At 40.5% G+C, this 18,613-nt stretch overlaps 1 protein-coding gene across 9 annotated transcripts in view; it reads right to left on the bottom strand.

Annotated features, from left to right (window-relative positions):
- Window positions 1-18,613, bottom strand: part of fbxw7 (F-box and WD repeat domain containing 7) — a 138,190-nt gene that overhangs the window by 20,550 nt on the left and 99,027 nt on the right. For 8 of the 9 annotated variants that reach the window (XM_085276536.1, XM_085276534.1, XM_085276539.1 and 5 more), the window contains 2 exons: window positions 4,107-4,189; window positions 2,447-2,588 (listed from right to left, as the gene is read on the bottom strand). In XM_085276536.1, coding sequence (XP_085132662.1) covers window positions 2,447-2,588; window positions 4,107-4,189 — 225 coding nt within the window. Of the gene's footprint in view, window positions 1-2,446; window positions 2,589-4,106; window positions 4,190-9,494; window positions 9,918-18,613 lie in introns of those variants that run through there. The other variant, XM_085276542.1, reaches the window with a different exon arrangement.

Raw genomic sequence — 18,613 nt, 5'->3', positions numbered from 1 at the left:
ATGAGGAAAGAAAACAGTGACCCACTTGTAAAAACATTTCTTTGCAGCCAAAGCTATGAGGCAAGTTAAGAGATTACCCAGAGGAACCGAAGGTTTATGTTAAAATAATATGACTTTAAAGTGATTTTATGAACTTTGCTTTTATTTATCCAACCACAATAACTGTCCCTGCTACTTTTACAAAGATTACAGGTACCTTCCCTGCTTTTATTTCGGTCTGTTCCTCTGAATTGTGTGCCTTTTTCTTTGTCTGGTTGCTCTAAACCACCTGGCAGTGGACTAATTTAACACCATCAGCAGCATATTTCGTATACATCCACAAGTAGCACAAATTGAAAACAGCATTGGGGCATTGTGGGAACAGAATGACGCCTACGTGTTCTTGTGTACGTTTTTCTTCCAAGTCTGAACTTGGATTGGAGCGCCTTGGAAGCATCCTTCCTTGTGCAGGATGCCTGACACCTTAATGTTCCCTACGTGCCCTCCACTGCAGCACCGGATTGCTCGAGGCACCTGCATATTTCCAGCAGTGGAAAATGTGAATACGAGGAACTAGACTCCATCAAGACCATTATTAGTAGTCAGCATGCTTATTTCTTCTGCTTGAACATTCAGTTACTGCTGAGCAGCTCTCTAACCGTATGTTGGACCCCACAGTCATAGTTGTTTTCCCCTCTGTGGAGCACTGAAATCCAGACAATGATTACAGGCTACGAGGCAGGGTGGAAAATCTGGCATACGCAAACCACCTGTAATTTGGCAGCTAAAAGCTTTAGCCAGAGGTGTTGGTTCTAAAGCTAATCAGGCAGTTAAGAGACCCCCTCCCTGACAGAGGGAGGGAGGGGGCTGCGCAACAGCTACTTATGTGTTTTCACAACTGATAATTTGCACTCCCACAGAAACCTGAACACCAGAGCTCCACAGTTCCCAACCAGTGCTGAGAACCTTTTTGTCCAGTAAACTTTCAAACTACAGCCTGCAGTGTTTTTCAAAGATGCTTTTTTCTAATTTAAGCTTGACAAAGTGTCCGTAGACCAGACCTGGGCAATACAAACCCCCGGACGACTCAAAAAACAGTCCAAGCTTCTCATACAGCCCCTCAAACCAAACTTTCTTTAAAAAACAACAACTGTGAACAAAACAGATTACAACAAGGAGGATGTCTACAAGCTATAAAGACTAAAGAGGCAATCATGTGATCTTTTACACCAGTTCTAATGACAATGACAATTAAGACTGAGGCCCATTGTTTTTACACTTCTGCTCGAGTACAAATTAAACAACGGAGATATGCTAATGAATAAGCTTTAGACATTAGGTGGATTTTGTTACCTTTAACACAGTCATCTTAAGAGTTTCCCTTTGTTGCCACTCTTTCTGCAAAGCTAATGTAAGTAGCCACTTGTTGTATCTTTACATTTCATCTAAAGACACGAGTGGCAGCAGATTCCTCATTTAACTCGACAAAAAGGAGAAATAAGCCCATTTCTAAAAATCTCCAACTAATCCTGGGATGTGATATGCGAGGTGTCGGTGATGGTGCACGTATGTAAGAGGTGTTTCTCACTAACGGGAGCTACATGCAGGCTTGGACTGGACTGGGGAATGTACAGAATGTGAACTTGAGGTTTATCCCCCTGTAGCTTCAGCTGTACGATTAAAGAGAGCAGACTGATGTTCTGGCCTGAGGACTAATATATGTAAAACAAACACCAAGGTGTCACGGGTTCACCCTGCTGTTCAAAGATAATAGGTTTAAACTCTCTTAGGTAATGAAATCCATGGCAACCCATTATATAGAAAATCAGAGAGGCAATCCAGGCTAATATGTTTAAATGACATCCTATTTCCTTGAAGTCATTAGCGCTTCAGTTTAACATGAAAGAAATGACTATTAGGTTGTATCCATCAGAGAATGATAACATAGGAAATTTACCATAAATAGGGGGTAAACTATAATATTACATCATGTCTTTGCTAGTCTCTAGAGTAAATGACAGTTAATTACTTAAGTGGCTAAAAAGAGGACAAAAGTTTTTATGCCAACTTTGCTCATGGAAGACATTCACACTGAAGTAACGTCTCCATTTCAGAGGATCGCAGAGGGAAAAAAAAGAAGAAGAAAAGCACAGGCCATGACTTCCTTTAAAAGGATTTTAATCCCAGCGGGAGTTCCTGGTTAAATAAAGGTTAAATAAAAAGTGTAGAGTAGACTAATGTGATCTTATAACTCTGCTTTTCAGTCTGAACAGGTACGGCTAATCCCAATTCCACGCTACAGTGCCCATGGTAATGTGCTGGGCCACAACAACAAGGCAGCAATTATCTCGGAGACTAAGTGAACATTGATTGGACGCAACATCTGCTTTGTGATGAGCTTTTCCTCGAGGGTTCAGAATCGCCCAAGAGTGGGGAAAAAGAAAGAAAAAGACTCCAGAGCGCTCACCTGAAATGTTCGGAGCCATTCCTGGAGACCCGTGGGTGGCTGGATTGAGGTGATACGTCGTCTCTGTTGCCCCTGACCATTGGCTGTTCTGATGTGGCCAAATGTGGTGGGTGTGGCCGGACATGGGACAATTCCCGTCGGGCTGTAATTTTAAAAGGGAGGAAACAAAGCATCTTGAAGACCAATGCTGATATGAGACCTTTAAAGACAAATAGCGTAACTAAATTGCAGTCTAAGTAGGGGTGTGGAGGCTGTAAAAGCACTGCTGTCACTGCAATTAAGAAAAACACATGTAAATATTACACATCCCAGCATATTCTTAATGAGAATAACAGGAAGCCCATTATGAAGGGGCTTTTTAAATAAGCTTTGCTGCAAACTCTGCTAAATCAAATCAGGCATGGACAAAAAAAACAAACAAAACGAAACCTTTTTACATTCAACTTTCATCTTTTGTGTTATCTCTGACAATTATGACAGCAATCAAGCCCAAGCTTTTATTTTGCAGGCAAATTTTAATTTTTTATTTTTTTTTACTTTAGTGCAATTTTCTTAATTAAATCCGTTCTTAGTTATTATTGGGAAGTCATAGGTTAAATCAATTAAACTGACATTTACTTTAAAAATGATTATTATTTTCAAGCTAATCAACAACTCTACAAGTACATCTTTATCACATCGTAATTACTTCCAGAAAAAAATAATTATTTGCAGTAAGAAAAAGTTACTCTTCACAAAAGCATTGCAATTTAAAAAATAAAATAAAATAAATATCCACCTTGTCTGACTGAATTAGTGCCAACTGAATTAGTGCCTCTCTGTATAATGCAATGCAATTCATCACCATTCAGCAGCACAAGCTACAACCTCCAGAATGTGCATTACAATGAATCAACACCTCTTTAAAACCATTTCAACAAAAACTGATCAATACAACCTTCACGGAGACGGGATTTATTGCAGAGGAGCATTTGTTCTCGCTATGTATACTTAATAAAATGGCAAGTGTTATTTCTAACTCAGACTTCAAAGTGTGCACAGTCCCACATATTTCTATTCAGGCCCAGAGTCTCCTGCTGTATCTGGATGCGGAAGGCAGCACAGGACTTCAAAGTGTACCCATGTAGCCTTGTAATGTAAGGGCAGCAGCAGAAGCCATCCACTGGGCACCCTCGATGCCTCACATTCTGCTTGCTGACAGCAAAATGGGAAGCTGGGGGTCGATTTCATTATTGATTCATTTTTAATGGGAGAGGAAGCTGAGACGGAGCGAGTTACATAGCAACATTTACAGTTAAGTGGCTGTGTTCAGTTTGAATTTTAATGGAGCTACATGTGAACACGGGCATTAAATATTCAGGGTAAGAGAAACATCTGGGACCACTGGCTGGCTGGATGGTGCAGACAGAATGGAAGAGGGAGCATCCCTCTGTTTACACATATACAATGCAAACCTTTGTTTATGCCTCCTGGCATTTTTTTACTGCTTGCCTTGGTAGTCCCAATTATAACATGTTCAGCATGAAAACAATGGAGGAAGAATTTTTACTTTATTATTTTCTACCATAATCTTTTTGATCCTAAGATGATAAACAAAAATACAAGGGAAAATGAGTCTGTGGATAGCTGGGGTGCCTTATGAGAGAAAAAGCTCTCTTACCTCGGATACTCTGGACCTTTGCAGGGCTTTTTTCCTGAAGGGAAAGATCGGACCTCGGGACCATGGTCCAACTTTCTCTTCATCTGAGGAAGAACAAGGGGAGAAACAAAAACCTTAGTAACAGTGAAAGCACAAAAGTGGGAAACTTTGTATTTAAAAGCTAGAGGCAACCTTTTGGACATAAATTCAACTCCATTCTGGTAACTTTCTTTTAGAAACAAAATCTAAACCAATTTAGTTCTAAGACATTAGCGCTTGAAAAGAAAATCAAGAAGGGACACGGGTCAGGGAGCTATTTTTTTTTTAAACTGTGCTGGAAGCAGAAAATTATTCCTGCAAGTTACAGACTTTGTTAGTATAACGTCTGAATTTTTGCATATTAAAATACAGACAGCACAGTCTTGCAAAAGTTTAATGCAAATGGAAAAATTAAACTTTTATGCATGGGCTGGAGATTCAATAATTAACATGTGCCATAACAAAGCACAGAGACATGCCCAATCTGTCCGTGACACAGCTCAGCATACACTCTGAGATGGCACATCACAGAAAAGGTGTTTTTCTGTGCTGTGTTTAATTTTGATTGAGAGAACTGAGCAACCAGAAATCCAATAATATGCAATAATAGGTAACCGCACTCACACCCAAACTCAAAGGATAAAGCATGCCTGTACGCACAAAATAACCACAAAGTATAACAAGTTCCTCAAGCAGGTATTAGGGTTTATTCTGCGCCAATAATTCAGAAGGAAAAGGAAAAAAAACAAGCAAGTCAGTTCTTTATTATTCTCCATCACCTCCACGTACGCAACACCACCCAGTCCCTGTTACCACCTACCCTACCGTGCAAACAAAGGAGCCTGTGTAGAGGCCCGGGCAAGCCAATTTTCCTCATCCCATGCCTGCCACTTTCTTTGGCAAGGCTTCTCAACACACATGCAAGTGATCACCATCTCATCTCCAGTCCCTCATGAATAAACAATCTAGCTGAATAAATGAACACTGATTTTTAGTGTCTGGCCAAAACAATATACAATCTAACAGCCTGGCCTTGTTCTTTTTAATATTTAAATATATTTCATATTTCAGTGAAGGCTTTTGGAGATTTAAAAGTAAACCCATGGATTCAAAACCAAATCCTTTTCCGATCCTTATCCTTGTAGCCCAGCTCCTTTGTAATATCAGCAAAAGTATGACGTAAAAAAAAATATATATATATATATATCAAAATGCACTTTAATTATGCATCAAATCTGCAAGAAACAAGTATTTTCATTATCAGTTTATAAGCTTATTATTTTCTCGCCCCGTTGTCATCAGTACGGCTTTCAAATATATTATTGGTGCAAAAGTTATGTTATAAATTTTACCTGACCAGTTGCATTACTGACTAAGACTTGATGCAGTCATACTAGCTCCCATGCAGAAGAGGGTTCTCTGTATCTTCCTGAGAGCCTGCACGCAAAGAGTGGGTGCAGCTCCGTCTCACCCATCCATACACAGACCCTGATCTTTGTGTGGAAGGTGGGGAGAATCAAACACTCAAAAGTGTGGCCGCACTTCGCTGATGGTGCTTGTTGCCACAAATGCAGCAGAACTTTTTCTTGTAAAGGCAGAAACACAAACAGCCTGTCGAAACATTTAGTGAAAATCCATCACATTCAGGCGAGGGGATTCAGTTGGAGGTTAGTGATGTGATCTCTGCCTATACAGCCTACTAGAGCTACCCTTGGAAAACATGTAACACATTGTAATGGTCGTCAAACTACATCTATATTGATATTAACTGGGGCGTCAACTCATCGTCGTTATGGGGGGAAATAGTTATATTATATACTAATGCACAATATCTTGTTCTTAATTTGAGTCATCTCCAATAAAGTATTGACAATTGAAGCACCAGAAAGATAAGCGGAGCAGCTAAGAGTTATAGTACTGTTAAAATCTCAAGGTACAGCTCAGGGTTAGGGGGTCATGTTAGGTCAACACTGGCGAATGGTAATGCTTAAAAAAGGAAGAAAAAAAAAACTAAACAAAAAACTGCAAGGCCAAGCACAAGAGACTTCATTTAAAAGGTCATAAATTCTAACTTCTGAAAAGGTATTTGTTCAGCATGTGGCTGAAACACATCCAAAACCCATCCCTGAATATTTGTCAGGGATCTGATGGGTGTAAAGATGTCGGAGCCAAATGCTAATGTGTGTTTTGTTCACTCAGCCATCCAAAAGTATTAAAAAACAAAACAAACCCTGAAATTGAAACAAATGACAGGTGTGGGGTGATTGTTTTCTTATGAAGTAAAAACGGCAATCCATCTCCTAACCCTACTATTGAACTCATCACTGCAGTTCTAACATCAATGATTTTCTCACAAGATTATAGTACTCGTGGCGCAGCAGTTTAGGGTCAAAGGTATTTGGCAACAGTTTGTTTACAGTTACAGTCCAGCCTGTTGTGCTCCAAACACACAACCTGAAAGTTTGCTCCTTGAACGCTTCTGCGACTGTATAATCGGATGATTATGCGTAGAAGCCAGAAACCAAATGTAAATTTAACTTTTCCCCCCTTTGACACAAACAATGCATTTTTTTTGGTGTATTATTGTAGTTCATATGCGACACAGGAAAACACCACTGGACATTTGACTCCATACTGTCTGGCGCTACAGTGGAATGATTACATGCTTCTCTTCAAAGATGTGTGTTTTTTTGTTTATCACTATAATTTAGAGAGTGTGTGTGTGTGTGTGTGTGTGTGTGTGTGTGTGTGTGTGTGTGTGTGTGTGTGTGTGTGTGTGTGTGTGTGTGTGTGTGTGTGTGTGTGTTTTTTCACTGTGTTTTAAATGTGAGGGTTGCTCATGTGAATGTTGAGAACAGTGACACACACAAAAAAAAAAAGAAAAAAGAAGAAAAGAAAAAAAAAAAGAATGTGGAAGCAACATTTGCCCACGACTAGAGAAATGCTGAATAACGAGCAGCACATCTGCACCGGCAGCACATCTGCACCGGCAGCCATGGACTTCTGATCGATACGGATTCCTACCTTAGTTTTGAATCTTTACAGACTCTGTGCCTTGAAACTTCCGACAGGCAACCAAAGTCTGAGCTTATACAACACATGCGCATGATTAGCACATCAATGTGCACTGCAGGTAAGGTGCCTGCTGGAGACCACACTGTGATCTGACCAATGATTTGTGATTCTTTCCTCACAACTCAGCTCATGCGTGAAGCCGCTGAAAGCTCATAGGGAGGAACCATAAAAACCTGAAGTAATTCATGAGGGGGAGGTACAGAAAAGAAACTCGAAAATTTGGCAACAAGAATGCAAATGTAGTCCAAGCTAGGCAGGTACATAGCTTGTGTTTCCTTTGTCTACATTTTTTGCTTGTGTGATTGCTGAATAATATAAAAAGGGGTTTATAAGATATTCAGGATTGTTAAGACTGGGCTCTTAAAACTGGCTGCCTTGTTCCTAAAGTGGTGATCTCACTGCAATGGCAGTTCAGTAGCCAAGGAGAGCCTGGGTGTGTGAATGCATGCAGAGGGTGTGTATGTGTGTGCGCGCGCGTATGTTTTTTGTGTGTGTGATTCAGAGTGTGAGAGAAGAGAGGGGAGTGCTGGCTGGCTTTGAGTGTGTGCACACACATGTAAGAAAACCTCAAACTAAATGCGGGCATGAAAAAATAATGTGTAACCAGCCTGTTCTGCAGCTTCAGCCTGGGAAAAGGTAACCAGAGAACACAGTGTTTGTAAATCACCACCAATCAGCCGTCCCCCTCCTTCCTCTGGCTTCCCCCCCACCCCCACGTCCCTATCTGGCCAAAAGCACGACAGATGGATATGCAGAGAGTTAATGATATTTTAAAGACAGCGATCATTCTTACATAATGTGTTGATTCATTTTAACGGCGACTACATCCTGCAGCATCAGTCACGAGAAAAGGCTTTTCTCATTTTTCAAATTGTGTTTTCAAGCACTCGTCAAAGAGTTTCTCCTCATTTCAATCAGCATTATTTGAGGCACAGAAACGCTTGGGATCTGAGAGCTAGTTGAAGGAGTTTTTCCAGGACCAAAACTGCAATCAAATCAGAAACACGGGTTTGAATTCATCCTCAAAAATGAGAGTCTGCTACTACGAGCCCCGCAAGCAGCACTAATATATTTGCGCTCTGCAGGATGACTTGAAAATCCTGATACATCTGAGAATGAGTACATCCTTAAAATGGATGGAGAATACAAATGAGCATGAACATTCAAATCAATGAAGCGCTATTCATCTATTAACAAGACTCTCGTGCAATTATTAGGATTAACTGGATAAAAATCCCCCACCCCAAGGGATATTTTGAACCGCGTTTTAAAATTATACACGATTAACGAATTTGTTTACATTGTCTGAATTATAAATTCTCTTTCATGCTTTTTTTTGTTGTTTTCCCGCGTTTGTTTGTACTCTGCATTTTCCAGCTAAGAGAGGACGATTTTTATGGCTGCAATCCAGCATAATACACCCAACATCCTTGAGGATATTCTACCTCATGCTGTCTGACACAGTGACCCATTATCTGTAGTTGGAGCCTGAGGCAAGTGCAGTGTCAGGGAATTGGCTACTCCAACAGGCAAATGCAGGCAGACTGATGCATGCATGCATCTCAAGCAGTTACTTTGGTCAGTGGGAGATAGCCACTGCTGCATAATGTACAATCATAACAACCCTGCAAACTGTGCAGGACTGCAGGGGAACCTGGGCGTCTGAGCTTGAAGCCCTTATTTCTGAATGTACCTAAGCATACATGGTGCTCCATCAGCGCTGTATTACGTAAAATGTGTAATTGCTTAAGCACCTACTAGGGTCTGTGAAAGGGAGGACCCACAGTTGATGTACAGGTGCAGAGCATCTTACCAACACTGATGGGAGGTAAGGGGGGAAATACATTTAAAAAAAATAAAATAAAATGGGGGCTTCGTTCCATTCAGGAGTGTATAACGCCTAATTATAAGCACATTTTTATCGGGGATTGCAGAATTAAGCACCCCCAAAGCAACAACAAATTCACCAACGCGATGAATGTCACCCGGAACCGCGGCGGTGGCGGCGTTTATTTACACAGCCGAAGTTACTATGACGGAAAGGACGTCAAACGGCTTAGTAGCGTATTAAAAGATTTTAACGCAACGCTAACACAACATTACGGCCTGGGCAATTAAAGAGGCATCTCTGGGGGTCTGCTACAATGCTGTCCATCCTCCGCAGTGGCCGTACGATCTGCCGCGAGAGGCGCGTCAAAGATAATGTGGGCGACAGAGCGAGCCAAACACACGGAGAGAAGATGAGGATGTGCCGGAGGTGACACGGCGGATAATACGAGAAGAAATCCTACTCACTTTGTAGAAAATCATCTTTAAAGTGCCGTAGAACCCCATCCTTGTAATCCGGTGTGTTTCCCCCCCTTTTTCCTTTGCTTCTCAGTGACAATCGGTGAAGTCCAAATCTGCGTGCGCGGCGGCGAGATCGCTCTGACAGTGTGAGGGCAGTGTACTCTCAGGTAAATCCGACGCTGGCTCTGATGTGAACATGCTCGGGCACGTCACCGGACTGGCGTGCATGCAGTAGATTCCACCGGTAAAGACATTAGCAGGGGAAAAGAAAAAAAAGAAGTAGTAGAAGAAAGAAAGAGGGGGGAAAGCTCCGTCGTATCACGTCGACTTGAAGGGGCTAGGTCGATGGGTGAACAATGCACTGCGACGATTCCGGAGGCTTGTGCGCCGCCGAGCAGGGAGTGAACAGATGAGGGGGAGAAAGAGGGTGATACTCGGCAGAAAGGGGGAGGAGTGCAGGAAGAGAAGCGTCAGAGCACAGAGCAGTGCCCTCTTCCTCTTCGCAGGCTGCACGACGGCTCCTACGAACGGGATCGGATTACAGCCTCCCCGCTGGAGACGACAGGAATGGTGCAGTCCAGCATTCAACACTGTGCGCAGCGCATCCGTCCGCGAGCGGAGCACCCGGGGACATATGCGTAGCAGGCGACATGCAGCACACACACAGAGACCAGGTGGGATACGGACTTGTCTTCACTCGTCGCATCAAAGGCGGAACCCCCCGCCAAACGCACACACACTTGTTGCAAGCTCCAAAAACACACAGGAGCCATCCTCTGCGTCAAATTATACTGAAGATTACATTTATTACGCACTGATGGAAAGTCAAAGTCCTCTCACTACACCGCTCACTTCTCATCACTAAAAATGGGGATTTTTATTTTATTTTTCATTTTAAATTAAACGTAACAAAATATCTGTTTATTAAATATTAGCGCTGTGAATGATCTGGCTATTTTTAGGTTATTCTAATATTTTAAAATATCAGAAAGTGCAAAAGCTGGCCCGTGACAATTTGCCTTGCTTCCTTTAATCTATCGTTTTATTCCACTCCCAGCACAAATCCAACATGTATTTCACTGTCATGTGAGAAAACCTAAACGTTGAGAGCTTAATTGGCTATTTCTGCCTAGAAAAAGTGACCCAAGTGATTGATATATTAGTAATACCCAAAGGTATACATTATAAAAGACAAACAAATTAGCTAAATATTGGCCAGCAACAGTTCAATTCTCACTAGGCACTCAGACCGCACACCTCTGCCAAAGCCGATGCCCAGTATTGCCATTGAGTAATTTGGATTTTTACAGGAATTTAACATATTCTTTCCACGTGCTTTGGCTCTATATAGGCTTCTGCACCGGACTGCTGCATTAAAATGACTGTCAACAGATCACATGACAGAAAACAGTCAGCCATTAAAACCAATCAGGCAATATGTGAATGGATCTATATCTGCTGCACCTGCTTCCTGCAGGACAGTATTTGCATTTCAGGATGGCAGATAATAGCCAACTGCACCTGTCCAGTTACAAACACTATGTACTGCTGATAGCTTTACAACTATGATTAGAGATGGGAAAATCCACAACCTTAAAATGGGAGCTTTAGTTTGAGCAGGTAAAGATAATCTGTCAAAACACATTCAATGTTCCAGTGAGATTTCTGCTCACTGGAACACCGAACCAAGTAAACAAACCAATGATGCTCCTCTGCTTAGCCGTTCACAATAAACACATTCAAATGCATTTGTTTGAGTAATTTGGACAACATGACTGGTCATACACGACAATCCTTTCTGATTTCTCAACATTTTCTCCTACAAAAAGGTTTTTGACACTCGGTGCAGAGTTTGTACTACACCATTCGTTTCAAGTGGTATCCAACATTTGCAACACTTGACCTCATACGACATCAGCTTCAGATCATCGAAACTGCGGAGACAATGAAGGGCCATGAGATGGGCTCTATTCACAGGTGACTGTGCACTGAGATCTGGCAGCCTTTCAGACTCTCCTGGCTTACACCTGTAATTACAGAGTGACCTAGCACAGGTGGGAATTTTAAAGCTGGCAAAGAAGAGATGCCTGGTAAAAATCTAGCACAATCCGAGTTACATCGTGAGGCTTATTTTGCATTGTAATGTGCCTAAAGGGTACTGTATGACACATGATTTATTGTTTTATACAAGGTATACTGGGACTTGGCTAATCTAAGCATTACAGACACTAGGACACCACAGCAATACCAACACAAAAGATTTCAAATCAGTGGACGTCAGGGTGCATGAGACAAAGCGGTTAGGAGCTGTGTGTGTGTGTGTGTGTGTGTGTGTGTGTGTGTGTGTGTGTGTGTGTGTGTGTGTGTGTGTGTGTGTTTAAGGTGGCTCTCATGAGAAAGGCTCTCTCGATGCTATCGGCCGGCCCAACCTTTACACTGCACATTGGAGTGCTTGGTATGCGAGCAGGGTTGCACGGTGGCCTTTGAATGGTCCGTGGCCTCCTTTGTCACTCTCCTTCTGCCAGTTGGTAAAGCATTAACAGGCCCCCTCCCTGCTGATACCAGTCTCCTGCTTATCAAAACCAAAATCCTGCACAAAGCAGGTGTCGTCTTCTCAAAGCAAACTGCATTTTAAAAATCTTGTTCATTATAATCAACAAATGACAAACAGGTTACAGACCTCCCATCAGCCAGTTGCTGATGGGAGGTCTGGAATATTTAAACAGAGGAAGATGTACAAAAATAGTAATTTCATTTTAGCACAGCATGCTTGTGGATAAATGCAAATGCTGTGTTATTCGACTGTGCATAAACAGACAACTTCGGTGCCAAGCTTTTAGCACATTGCCTCAGATATTGTACAAGTCTGCAGGTAAGATAAGCATCCTCGGATTGGCTACCTAGTCTGATCTTCCCATCAATCTAGTTTTTGATAATCTTTGGATTAGTATATACTTAATATATGCATTAAAATATACAGATTTTAGAAGCAAGGCCATAATACTGACATTTAAAATGATGTCAGACATTGCCTTAAGTCTGAAATAATTACTAGATTAATCATAAATTACAGAATTAAGGAACAGCCATGAAAGCCCTCTAGCTGTGGCCTCTCAAATACAAATACAAAGTTTAGTACATATGTAAATATCTCTGGCTGTTAGGCTGCTGGTGACTCAAACTAAACTTTTCAAACTATCTGCACAACTTGGGCTTAAAAAGGAAATTGAAAATGTACACCAGAAACCAAACAATTAAGCAGAAAATTTGAGAAAAATAATCCTTAATTAGGAAGCTGTCACAATAATTTAATTGCTGCACTTTGTGATAAGTGAAACACTGACTAATTAGAGGTGTAATAAGTAAAGCCTCACAGCTGTTTTGCAGGATTGGTGACTGGAACGATTTCCAATCAACAGATGTTGGTGGGAAAAAAGCTGAACTACAGGAGAAAGGGGCTTTCTTGAGAAAATGTTTAATGTGAGGTGGTGAACTTGAAGGAGGAAAATACTTCTTGGGCAGCGATGCATCACTAAATGGGGTCATGTCATTGTGCGATTGTCTTCTCTGGACAAAAAAAAAAAAAAAAAAAAAAAAAAAAAAAAAAAAAAAAGAAGCAGGGGGTCTGCATTCAGTAGATTTTCCTCAAATGGGTTAAGTGTGATCCCCATGCCAGACTGGACAGATGCAATCTGTGTGGGGGAGGTTTAATGAATAAGGAAATCATGGATCATGGCATTCTGTGGTGGATAATAATGGCATCATCTGCATGGAGTTGAATTAACATATCCTACAGCCACCCACGCGACTGAGACATTCAAGTTTGAAGGGTTCAGGTCAAAAAGAAAAAAACAAAGAAATTAAAGCAAGAGGCTAAGGCATCTCCCCTGTGACATCAATAGGCTTAAATAAAAATAAATGGAGAACAGAGGTCAGTATTTGCAGTTATCGGCAATTATTTAAGAAGTGGAAGTGGATGCAGCATTTTATAATGTATAGAAGTAGAGGAGCCCTGAGAAAATAACAGGCAAAGGTCATCACAATGAACATGAAGACAAATATATATTACAGCTCCAACACTAAAGTGAGAATGATTACAGTCAAAGAGACAGTATCCAGTGTTTGTCCCTCAGAGGCACATGTGTATGCACTATAAAGGCTGAAGACATAAGAGCAAATACTGGCCATAAATAACACTGCATTTTATTTGGGATTCACAAATGAACAGAACCAAAAGAGGAATTTCTCCCTTGTTGATGAAGTTAGCATAACCTGGTCAGCAGAAGACATGTAAAAGTTTCATATTTTTGTACAAAAAGGAAAATAGTTTTCTATGGTGTTTGCAGTAAAAAGTAGATAGAGATAAAGCATGCACCACAAAGGAAGGCTTCCTGAATACAGCGGCCATTCTTTTATTCAATAGAAGTTCAGACTTCCTGTGCACTTCTGCTCTCATTAGGTAACTACAAAGATAAACCTGTAATGGTGCTACATCTCATGCAGAACTGGGATGTCCAGATCTCTGTTCAGCCTCCCTGTTTTGTCATAAAACAATATTACTGGAAACAACAGCCATAATGTCTCCTCCCTTTGTGTACAACTGACACTGACCACAGAAACAATTGCAGGGAAATAGCAGACGCAGCTAATTTCCCCATAGAAAACATTGTGGTCTAGTGTGGGTGCTTAGGTAAAATGACAATGTGGCCTCAATACATACCCAGAATAGATGGAAATCTGCAGACTGAAAGCCAAAATGGGTAACAATTGTTCACACTTTATAAATGAGTTGACCAGTAGCCTTTCTTAATTCACAGCTCCGCAAATCTCTGAAAGAATGGCAACATAACCCAAAATCTGGGGCATAATGACATCTGATAAGAAATAATAAATCTACACATACTGCTTTTCTATTTTCCTCTAAATCCCCCATTCAAACTTCTAAAATTGAGACTTGGCACATTTTAACTATGTGTAAACTGTGGTAATTTTAGTGCCAGAAAAAGCATTATCAGCTAATCTCTTTCATGTATAAAATAAAGCAAAAGTACAGTTCTGAAGTTTGAAAATGACAGACGCAGAAAAATGCACGCCCTGGCAAACTACAGCTTCTATAACTTTAGATGGACTCAGTTTCATTGGTTCTCCCAAAGGGTTCATTTTATAGGAGCACAGGCAATGAAGACAAAGTAATCAATGACTGAAATTGTGTCGCTTTGCCACTTAATGATGCTCTCAGTCATTATGTTGTCCAATCAAAGGCATCATAGCTAAACCCTGAGGCCATCATCAAAGTGCCCAAAGCACGTCAGTACCAATCAGTGAATATCCCAAGCTTCAGCCAGCGGGTGGAGGAATTGGTGATTGCTGACATGGTTTGAGTAGGACGCGAGTCTTTCAGCTTAATTAGAGGCATTTATTTTTAATGATCCTGATTTTTATTACCTCTTTTTGTTGTCTGAAAAATATTATACTCATACTCCATGTTACAGACTATGGCAGAGACTATGGAAAATCCCTGCAAGAGAATAGGGTGACAGAGTCTTTCTTACACGGCACAGTCTCCTCCAACAACCACCAAAACACTGCACATGTGCCGACAGCTCATTCACAGGTGATACTGCCCGTTTCTCTGCCACTCCCTGTACAGAGTGCTGCAGAGAGAAAATGTCTGAGGCAGGAGAGCAAAATCTTGTGGAGTTGTTGCTAGGCAGGTTTTGTTAAAAAAAGTTATTAAAGGGATATGAACAGTCAGTACATCTAGCTACAAAGTTAACAAGGCAACAGTGAGATGAACTGAAGTATATTGAGCAAGATGTCCAGCACCAAAGGTGAGATTGTATACATTTAGAGTTTAAAAAAACACAAAAACAAAAACCAGAATCCCAAAATTAAAAACTAAATGTTAAACCAAAACACCTGAAAATATGGGTATATCTCTAGATGATAATGGTAGCTGGTAAGTGTCAACATTTATTTAGGGACGCTTTAAAAGCTTTAAAGTAGCTTTTGGCTCCATTCATTTGAAGTAATTAAACTTATCCGTCCAATAACTTAATAAATGTGCCCTTAAGTGTGTGTGTGTGCATACCTGTGAAGGCAAACTGTACAGGAAAAAGGTCAGTGTTACTGTTGCCCTCTCTTTGTAATCCTCTTCCCATGATAGGCCTATGTGGGTTTTGCATGTGGATACAGCCTGGACTGTCCTATCTCATTGAGAAATGAAAGAATGTTATGGAAATGTGAGAGATGAGCCAGGTGAAACTTGGCCAGGGCTGGCATCAACATTTACACAGAGTGAATAAACCTCTTTAATCGTCCAGAATGATCACTCTCCTATCTTAGATGAATCAGAGAGTGCCAATTTGTGCCGCCTGTCATCTGAGGATCCCCAAATATGCTTGAGAAGGTGGCGGCAAACTGTGTGGGGGACATTCTCACAGTGGCTCGGTTGCTTGCCTTGACCTGAACTTGCTACACAAACTCGCTCGTCAAGCTGGCTTTGGTACTTCCCCTCTTCTGATACTGATCTCATCTGGAACACAGTCTACACATACTACTCTTTATCTCTTCAACAAAGCAGTAATTTGCTTCTTTGCTGTTCCAAATAAAAGGTTTCAAAAGGAAATGTGCATGAGAAACATCTGAAGTGAGATTTAACCTTTATCTAAGCGGATCAGAGATCAGAGATTAGAGGATGCTATTGAACCGTCTGGTATAACCAGTGAATTAAGCACAAATAATGAACATTTACCCTTCTTTTAAGCTTTAGCATCAAGATTTAGTAGGCAAGGTAGCAGCGTGGCTCTCTGGATGGCAATGCTGATTTTAACAAAATATGGATGGTTACGAGAAGATGAACTTTTCTTCTAGCACATCTAGAATGTAACATGTTACTTAAAAGGTCAAAAGTATCAAATGGATTGAAATTACATTTAGTACATCACATGCACACCAACTCACTGTGGCTCCATAAACATGCCTTTTATTCAGCCACACTGTGTATATTACAGGTGGGCAATATGGCCTTGGAGTTATATGATTTATGATGACATTAAAAGAAAACGACTGAACAATGTTTCATCAGTGGTTACAGTAATAAATACTGCTGCCTGCCAGATGCAAACAAAATGAAGGGCACTTTCCATCCTCCTTTTACAAGGAGCTACTGTCATTGATGACAAGCTACCTATTCGAGTGTGAATGTACTGCTACCAGGTACCAGCAGCATTACAATGCAATAGCAGTGACACAGCATAAGTAAAATATAAGCAAAACAGTAGCCTAGGCTGCACTCTCTTGGGAAATTCTAAGGAAAAAAATAATACAACTGTTTAACACTTTAGCAAAAACTACTGTAACTTCAGTAACTGCAGGAGCTGCACATTAGTGAGACAAACAAATACATTTTCTACCTGGCATGTCAAGTCGTTTAACCAGCTTTTAAATCACTCCTTTACCACCATGTTAATGACATCAACTGCTGTAGAACTCGCAAATCATCATCAAAAGCACCTGTTCTCGCCCTTTATTTTGTATTTTTTTATATATAATATATTTATATTATTTGCATTCATATTTAAAAATATAAAAATAAAAGCTTTTTTACAATCCATTAAAAAAATAAATAAATAAATAAATAAATAAATAAATAAATAAATAAATAAATAAATAAATAAATAAATAAAAAAAAAAAAAAAAAAAGATTGGCCAGCAAAATGCTAAGCCACTGACCTGAAGGTTGTTAGGTTGGACACAGAGTTATCACTATTAATTAACGTCTGCACCATCATAACGTCTTGTTTTCAGCAGCACAAAGACTTTGCATCAAAGCACAGGGCAGTCTTCAGAATGCTGATATGCTCACTTCTCTTCACTGCCGCCACCACATTCTCCAATGCCTTCGAGGAAGACCGTAAACCTACTTTTTTTTTTTTTTTTGGCTTTAGTTTAGACTACATATGTTATTTGACTTTGACCTTTGACCTTTACTTCAGTGTATTTAGATAGTATTTCCTTAAGTGCAAAACTTTGTGTAAAAAATACATACATTAAAAGTACACTTTTATCATGGCAGGTAAATACAATACGTTTGGTTGACAGATGAACACACTGCAGTTTCTAAAATGGAAACCTATGAACAGTTTATTTTGAAAGACATGTTTTCACTTTTGAATATTAATTATTGCTGATTCATGAGACAGTTATTTCTTATCCAATTAATTGATGGAATAATTGATAGATTGCACGATTACTAAAATAATTAAAAGCTGCAGCTCTATTACAGACTGTAACATCTTCATTGTAACAATCAGATAAAAGAACAAAGATTGCATGGCAGCTTTCTCGCACTGCCGAGACACTGTGTGAGTGTCTAAACTTGCTGAATAATGAAGCGCAACAAAGAGTAAACAAATCATCAGCGCAAGCAATTTCGTCTTGAGGACAAGGTGTAGCTCCAGCCTCTGCCTTTTCTGAGAGTCAAACTAAGGCGAGTCCTTCTGGCAGGTGAGCCTGACTGACCAGCTAATCTGGAAAAAATGCGGGCCGAACATCTTTCAAGTTTGCTCAGCTGAAAGTTTCAAACACAGCCTTTGTTTGGTCAGTCTTATTCAACTAGCCGAGGTTAGTGGAGAGGTGAACAAAATAAACACTTGATAGCAGTGAAATACGTGACTCGCATTTTGATGCGCAATACAGTTCGTGATAAGTACATTTGATCTTCTTTAGACATGTCCACCGGCCATGTTGCGAAAGCCAAGGCTCTTGTCTAAAGTGTCTGTTCGGGATTACCGTTATCTGTGGTGGCCCACTAGCAGAGTGGGTGATAGCAACCTTTTTAGTGCTAGACTTGACTGCTATCAACTCTCATGTCTGATGCCACAAAGTGAGATTCAAACGACTTTATTTGGAAAGAGAGAGATCAAACAGGCAGCACATGAACATTTAGACATTCATGGGCCTCTGTTGGTTAATAAGAATGACGCAACATGAAAGCAATGCAGCTGCATGCAGAGTGTGGAGTGGACATGGCCTCAAATATCAATGACTAAAGTAAGCATGTTTTTGTGATTGCTATATTGCTGTAAAAGCAGGTTTTTACAGCACTAGCATGCTAAATGACA

Source organism: Mchenga conophoros, linkage group LG6, assembly GCF_057382185.1.
Source record: "Mchenga conophoros isolate Kocher_MC1m ecotype Shallow Benthic linkage group LG6, M_conophoros_male_GT1.1, whole genome shotgun sequence".
Lineage (NCBI taxonomy): Eukaryota > Metazoa > Chordata > Actinopteri > Cichliformes > Cichlidae > Mchenga > Mchenga conophoros.
The sequence above is the reverse complement of the archived record's forward strand: the minus strand, read 5'-3'. Positions and strand labels throughout refer to the sequence as shown.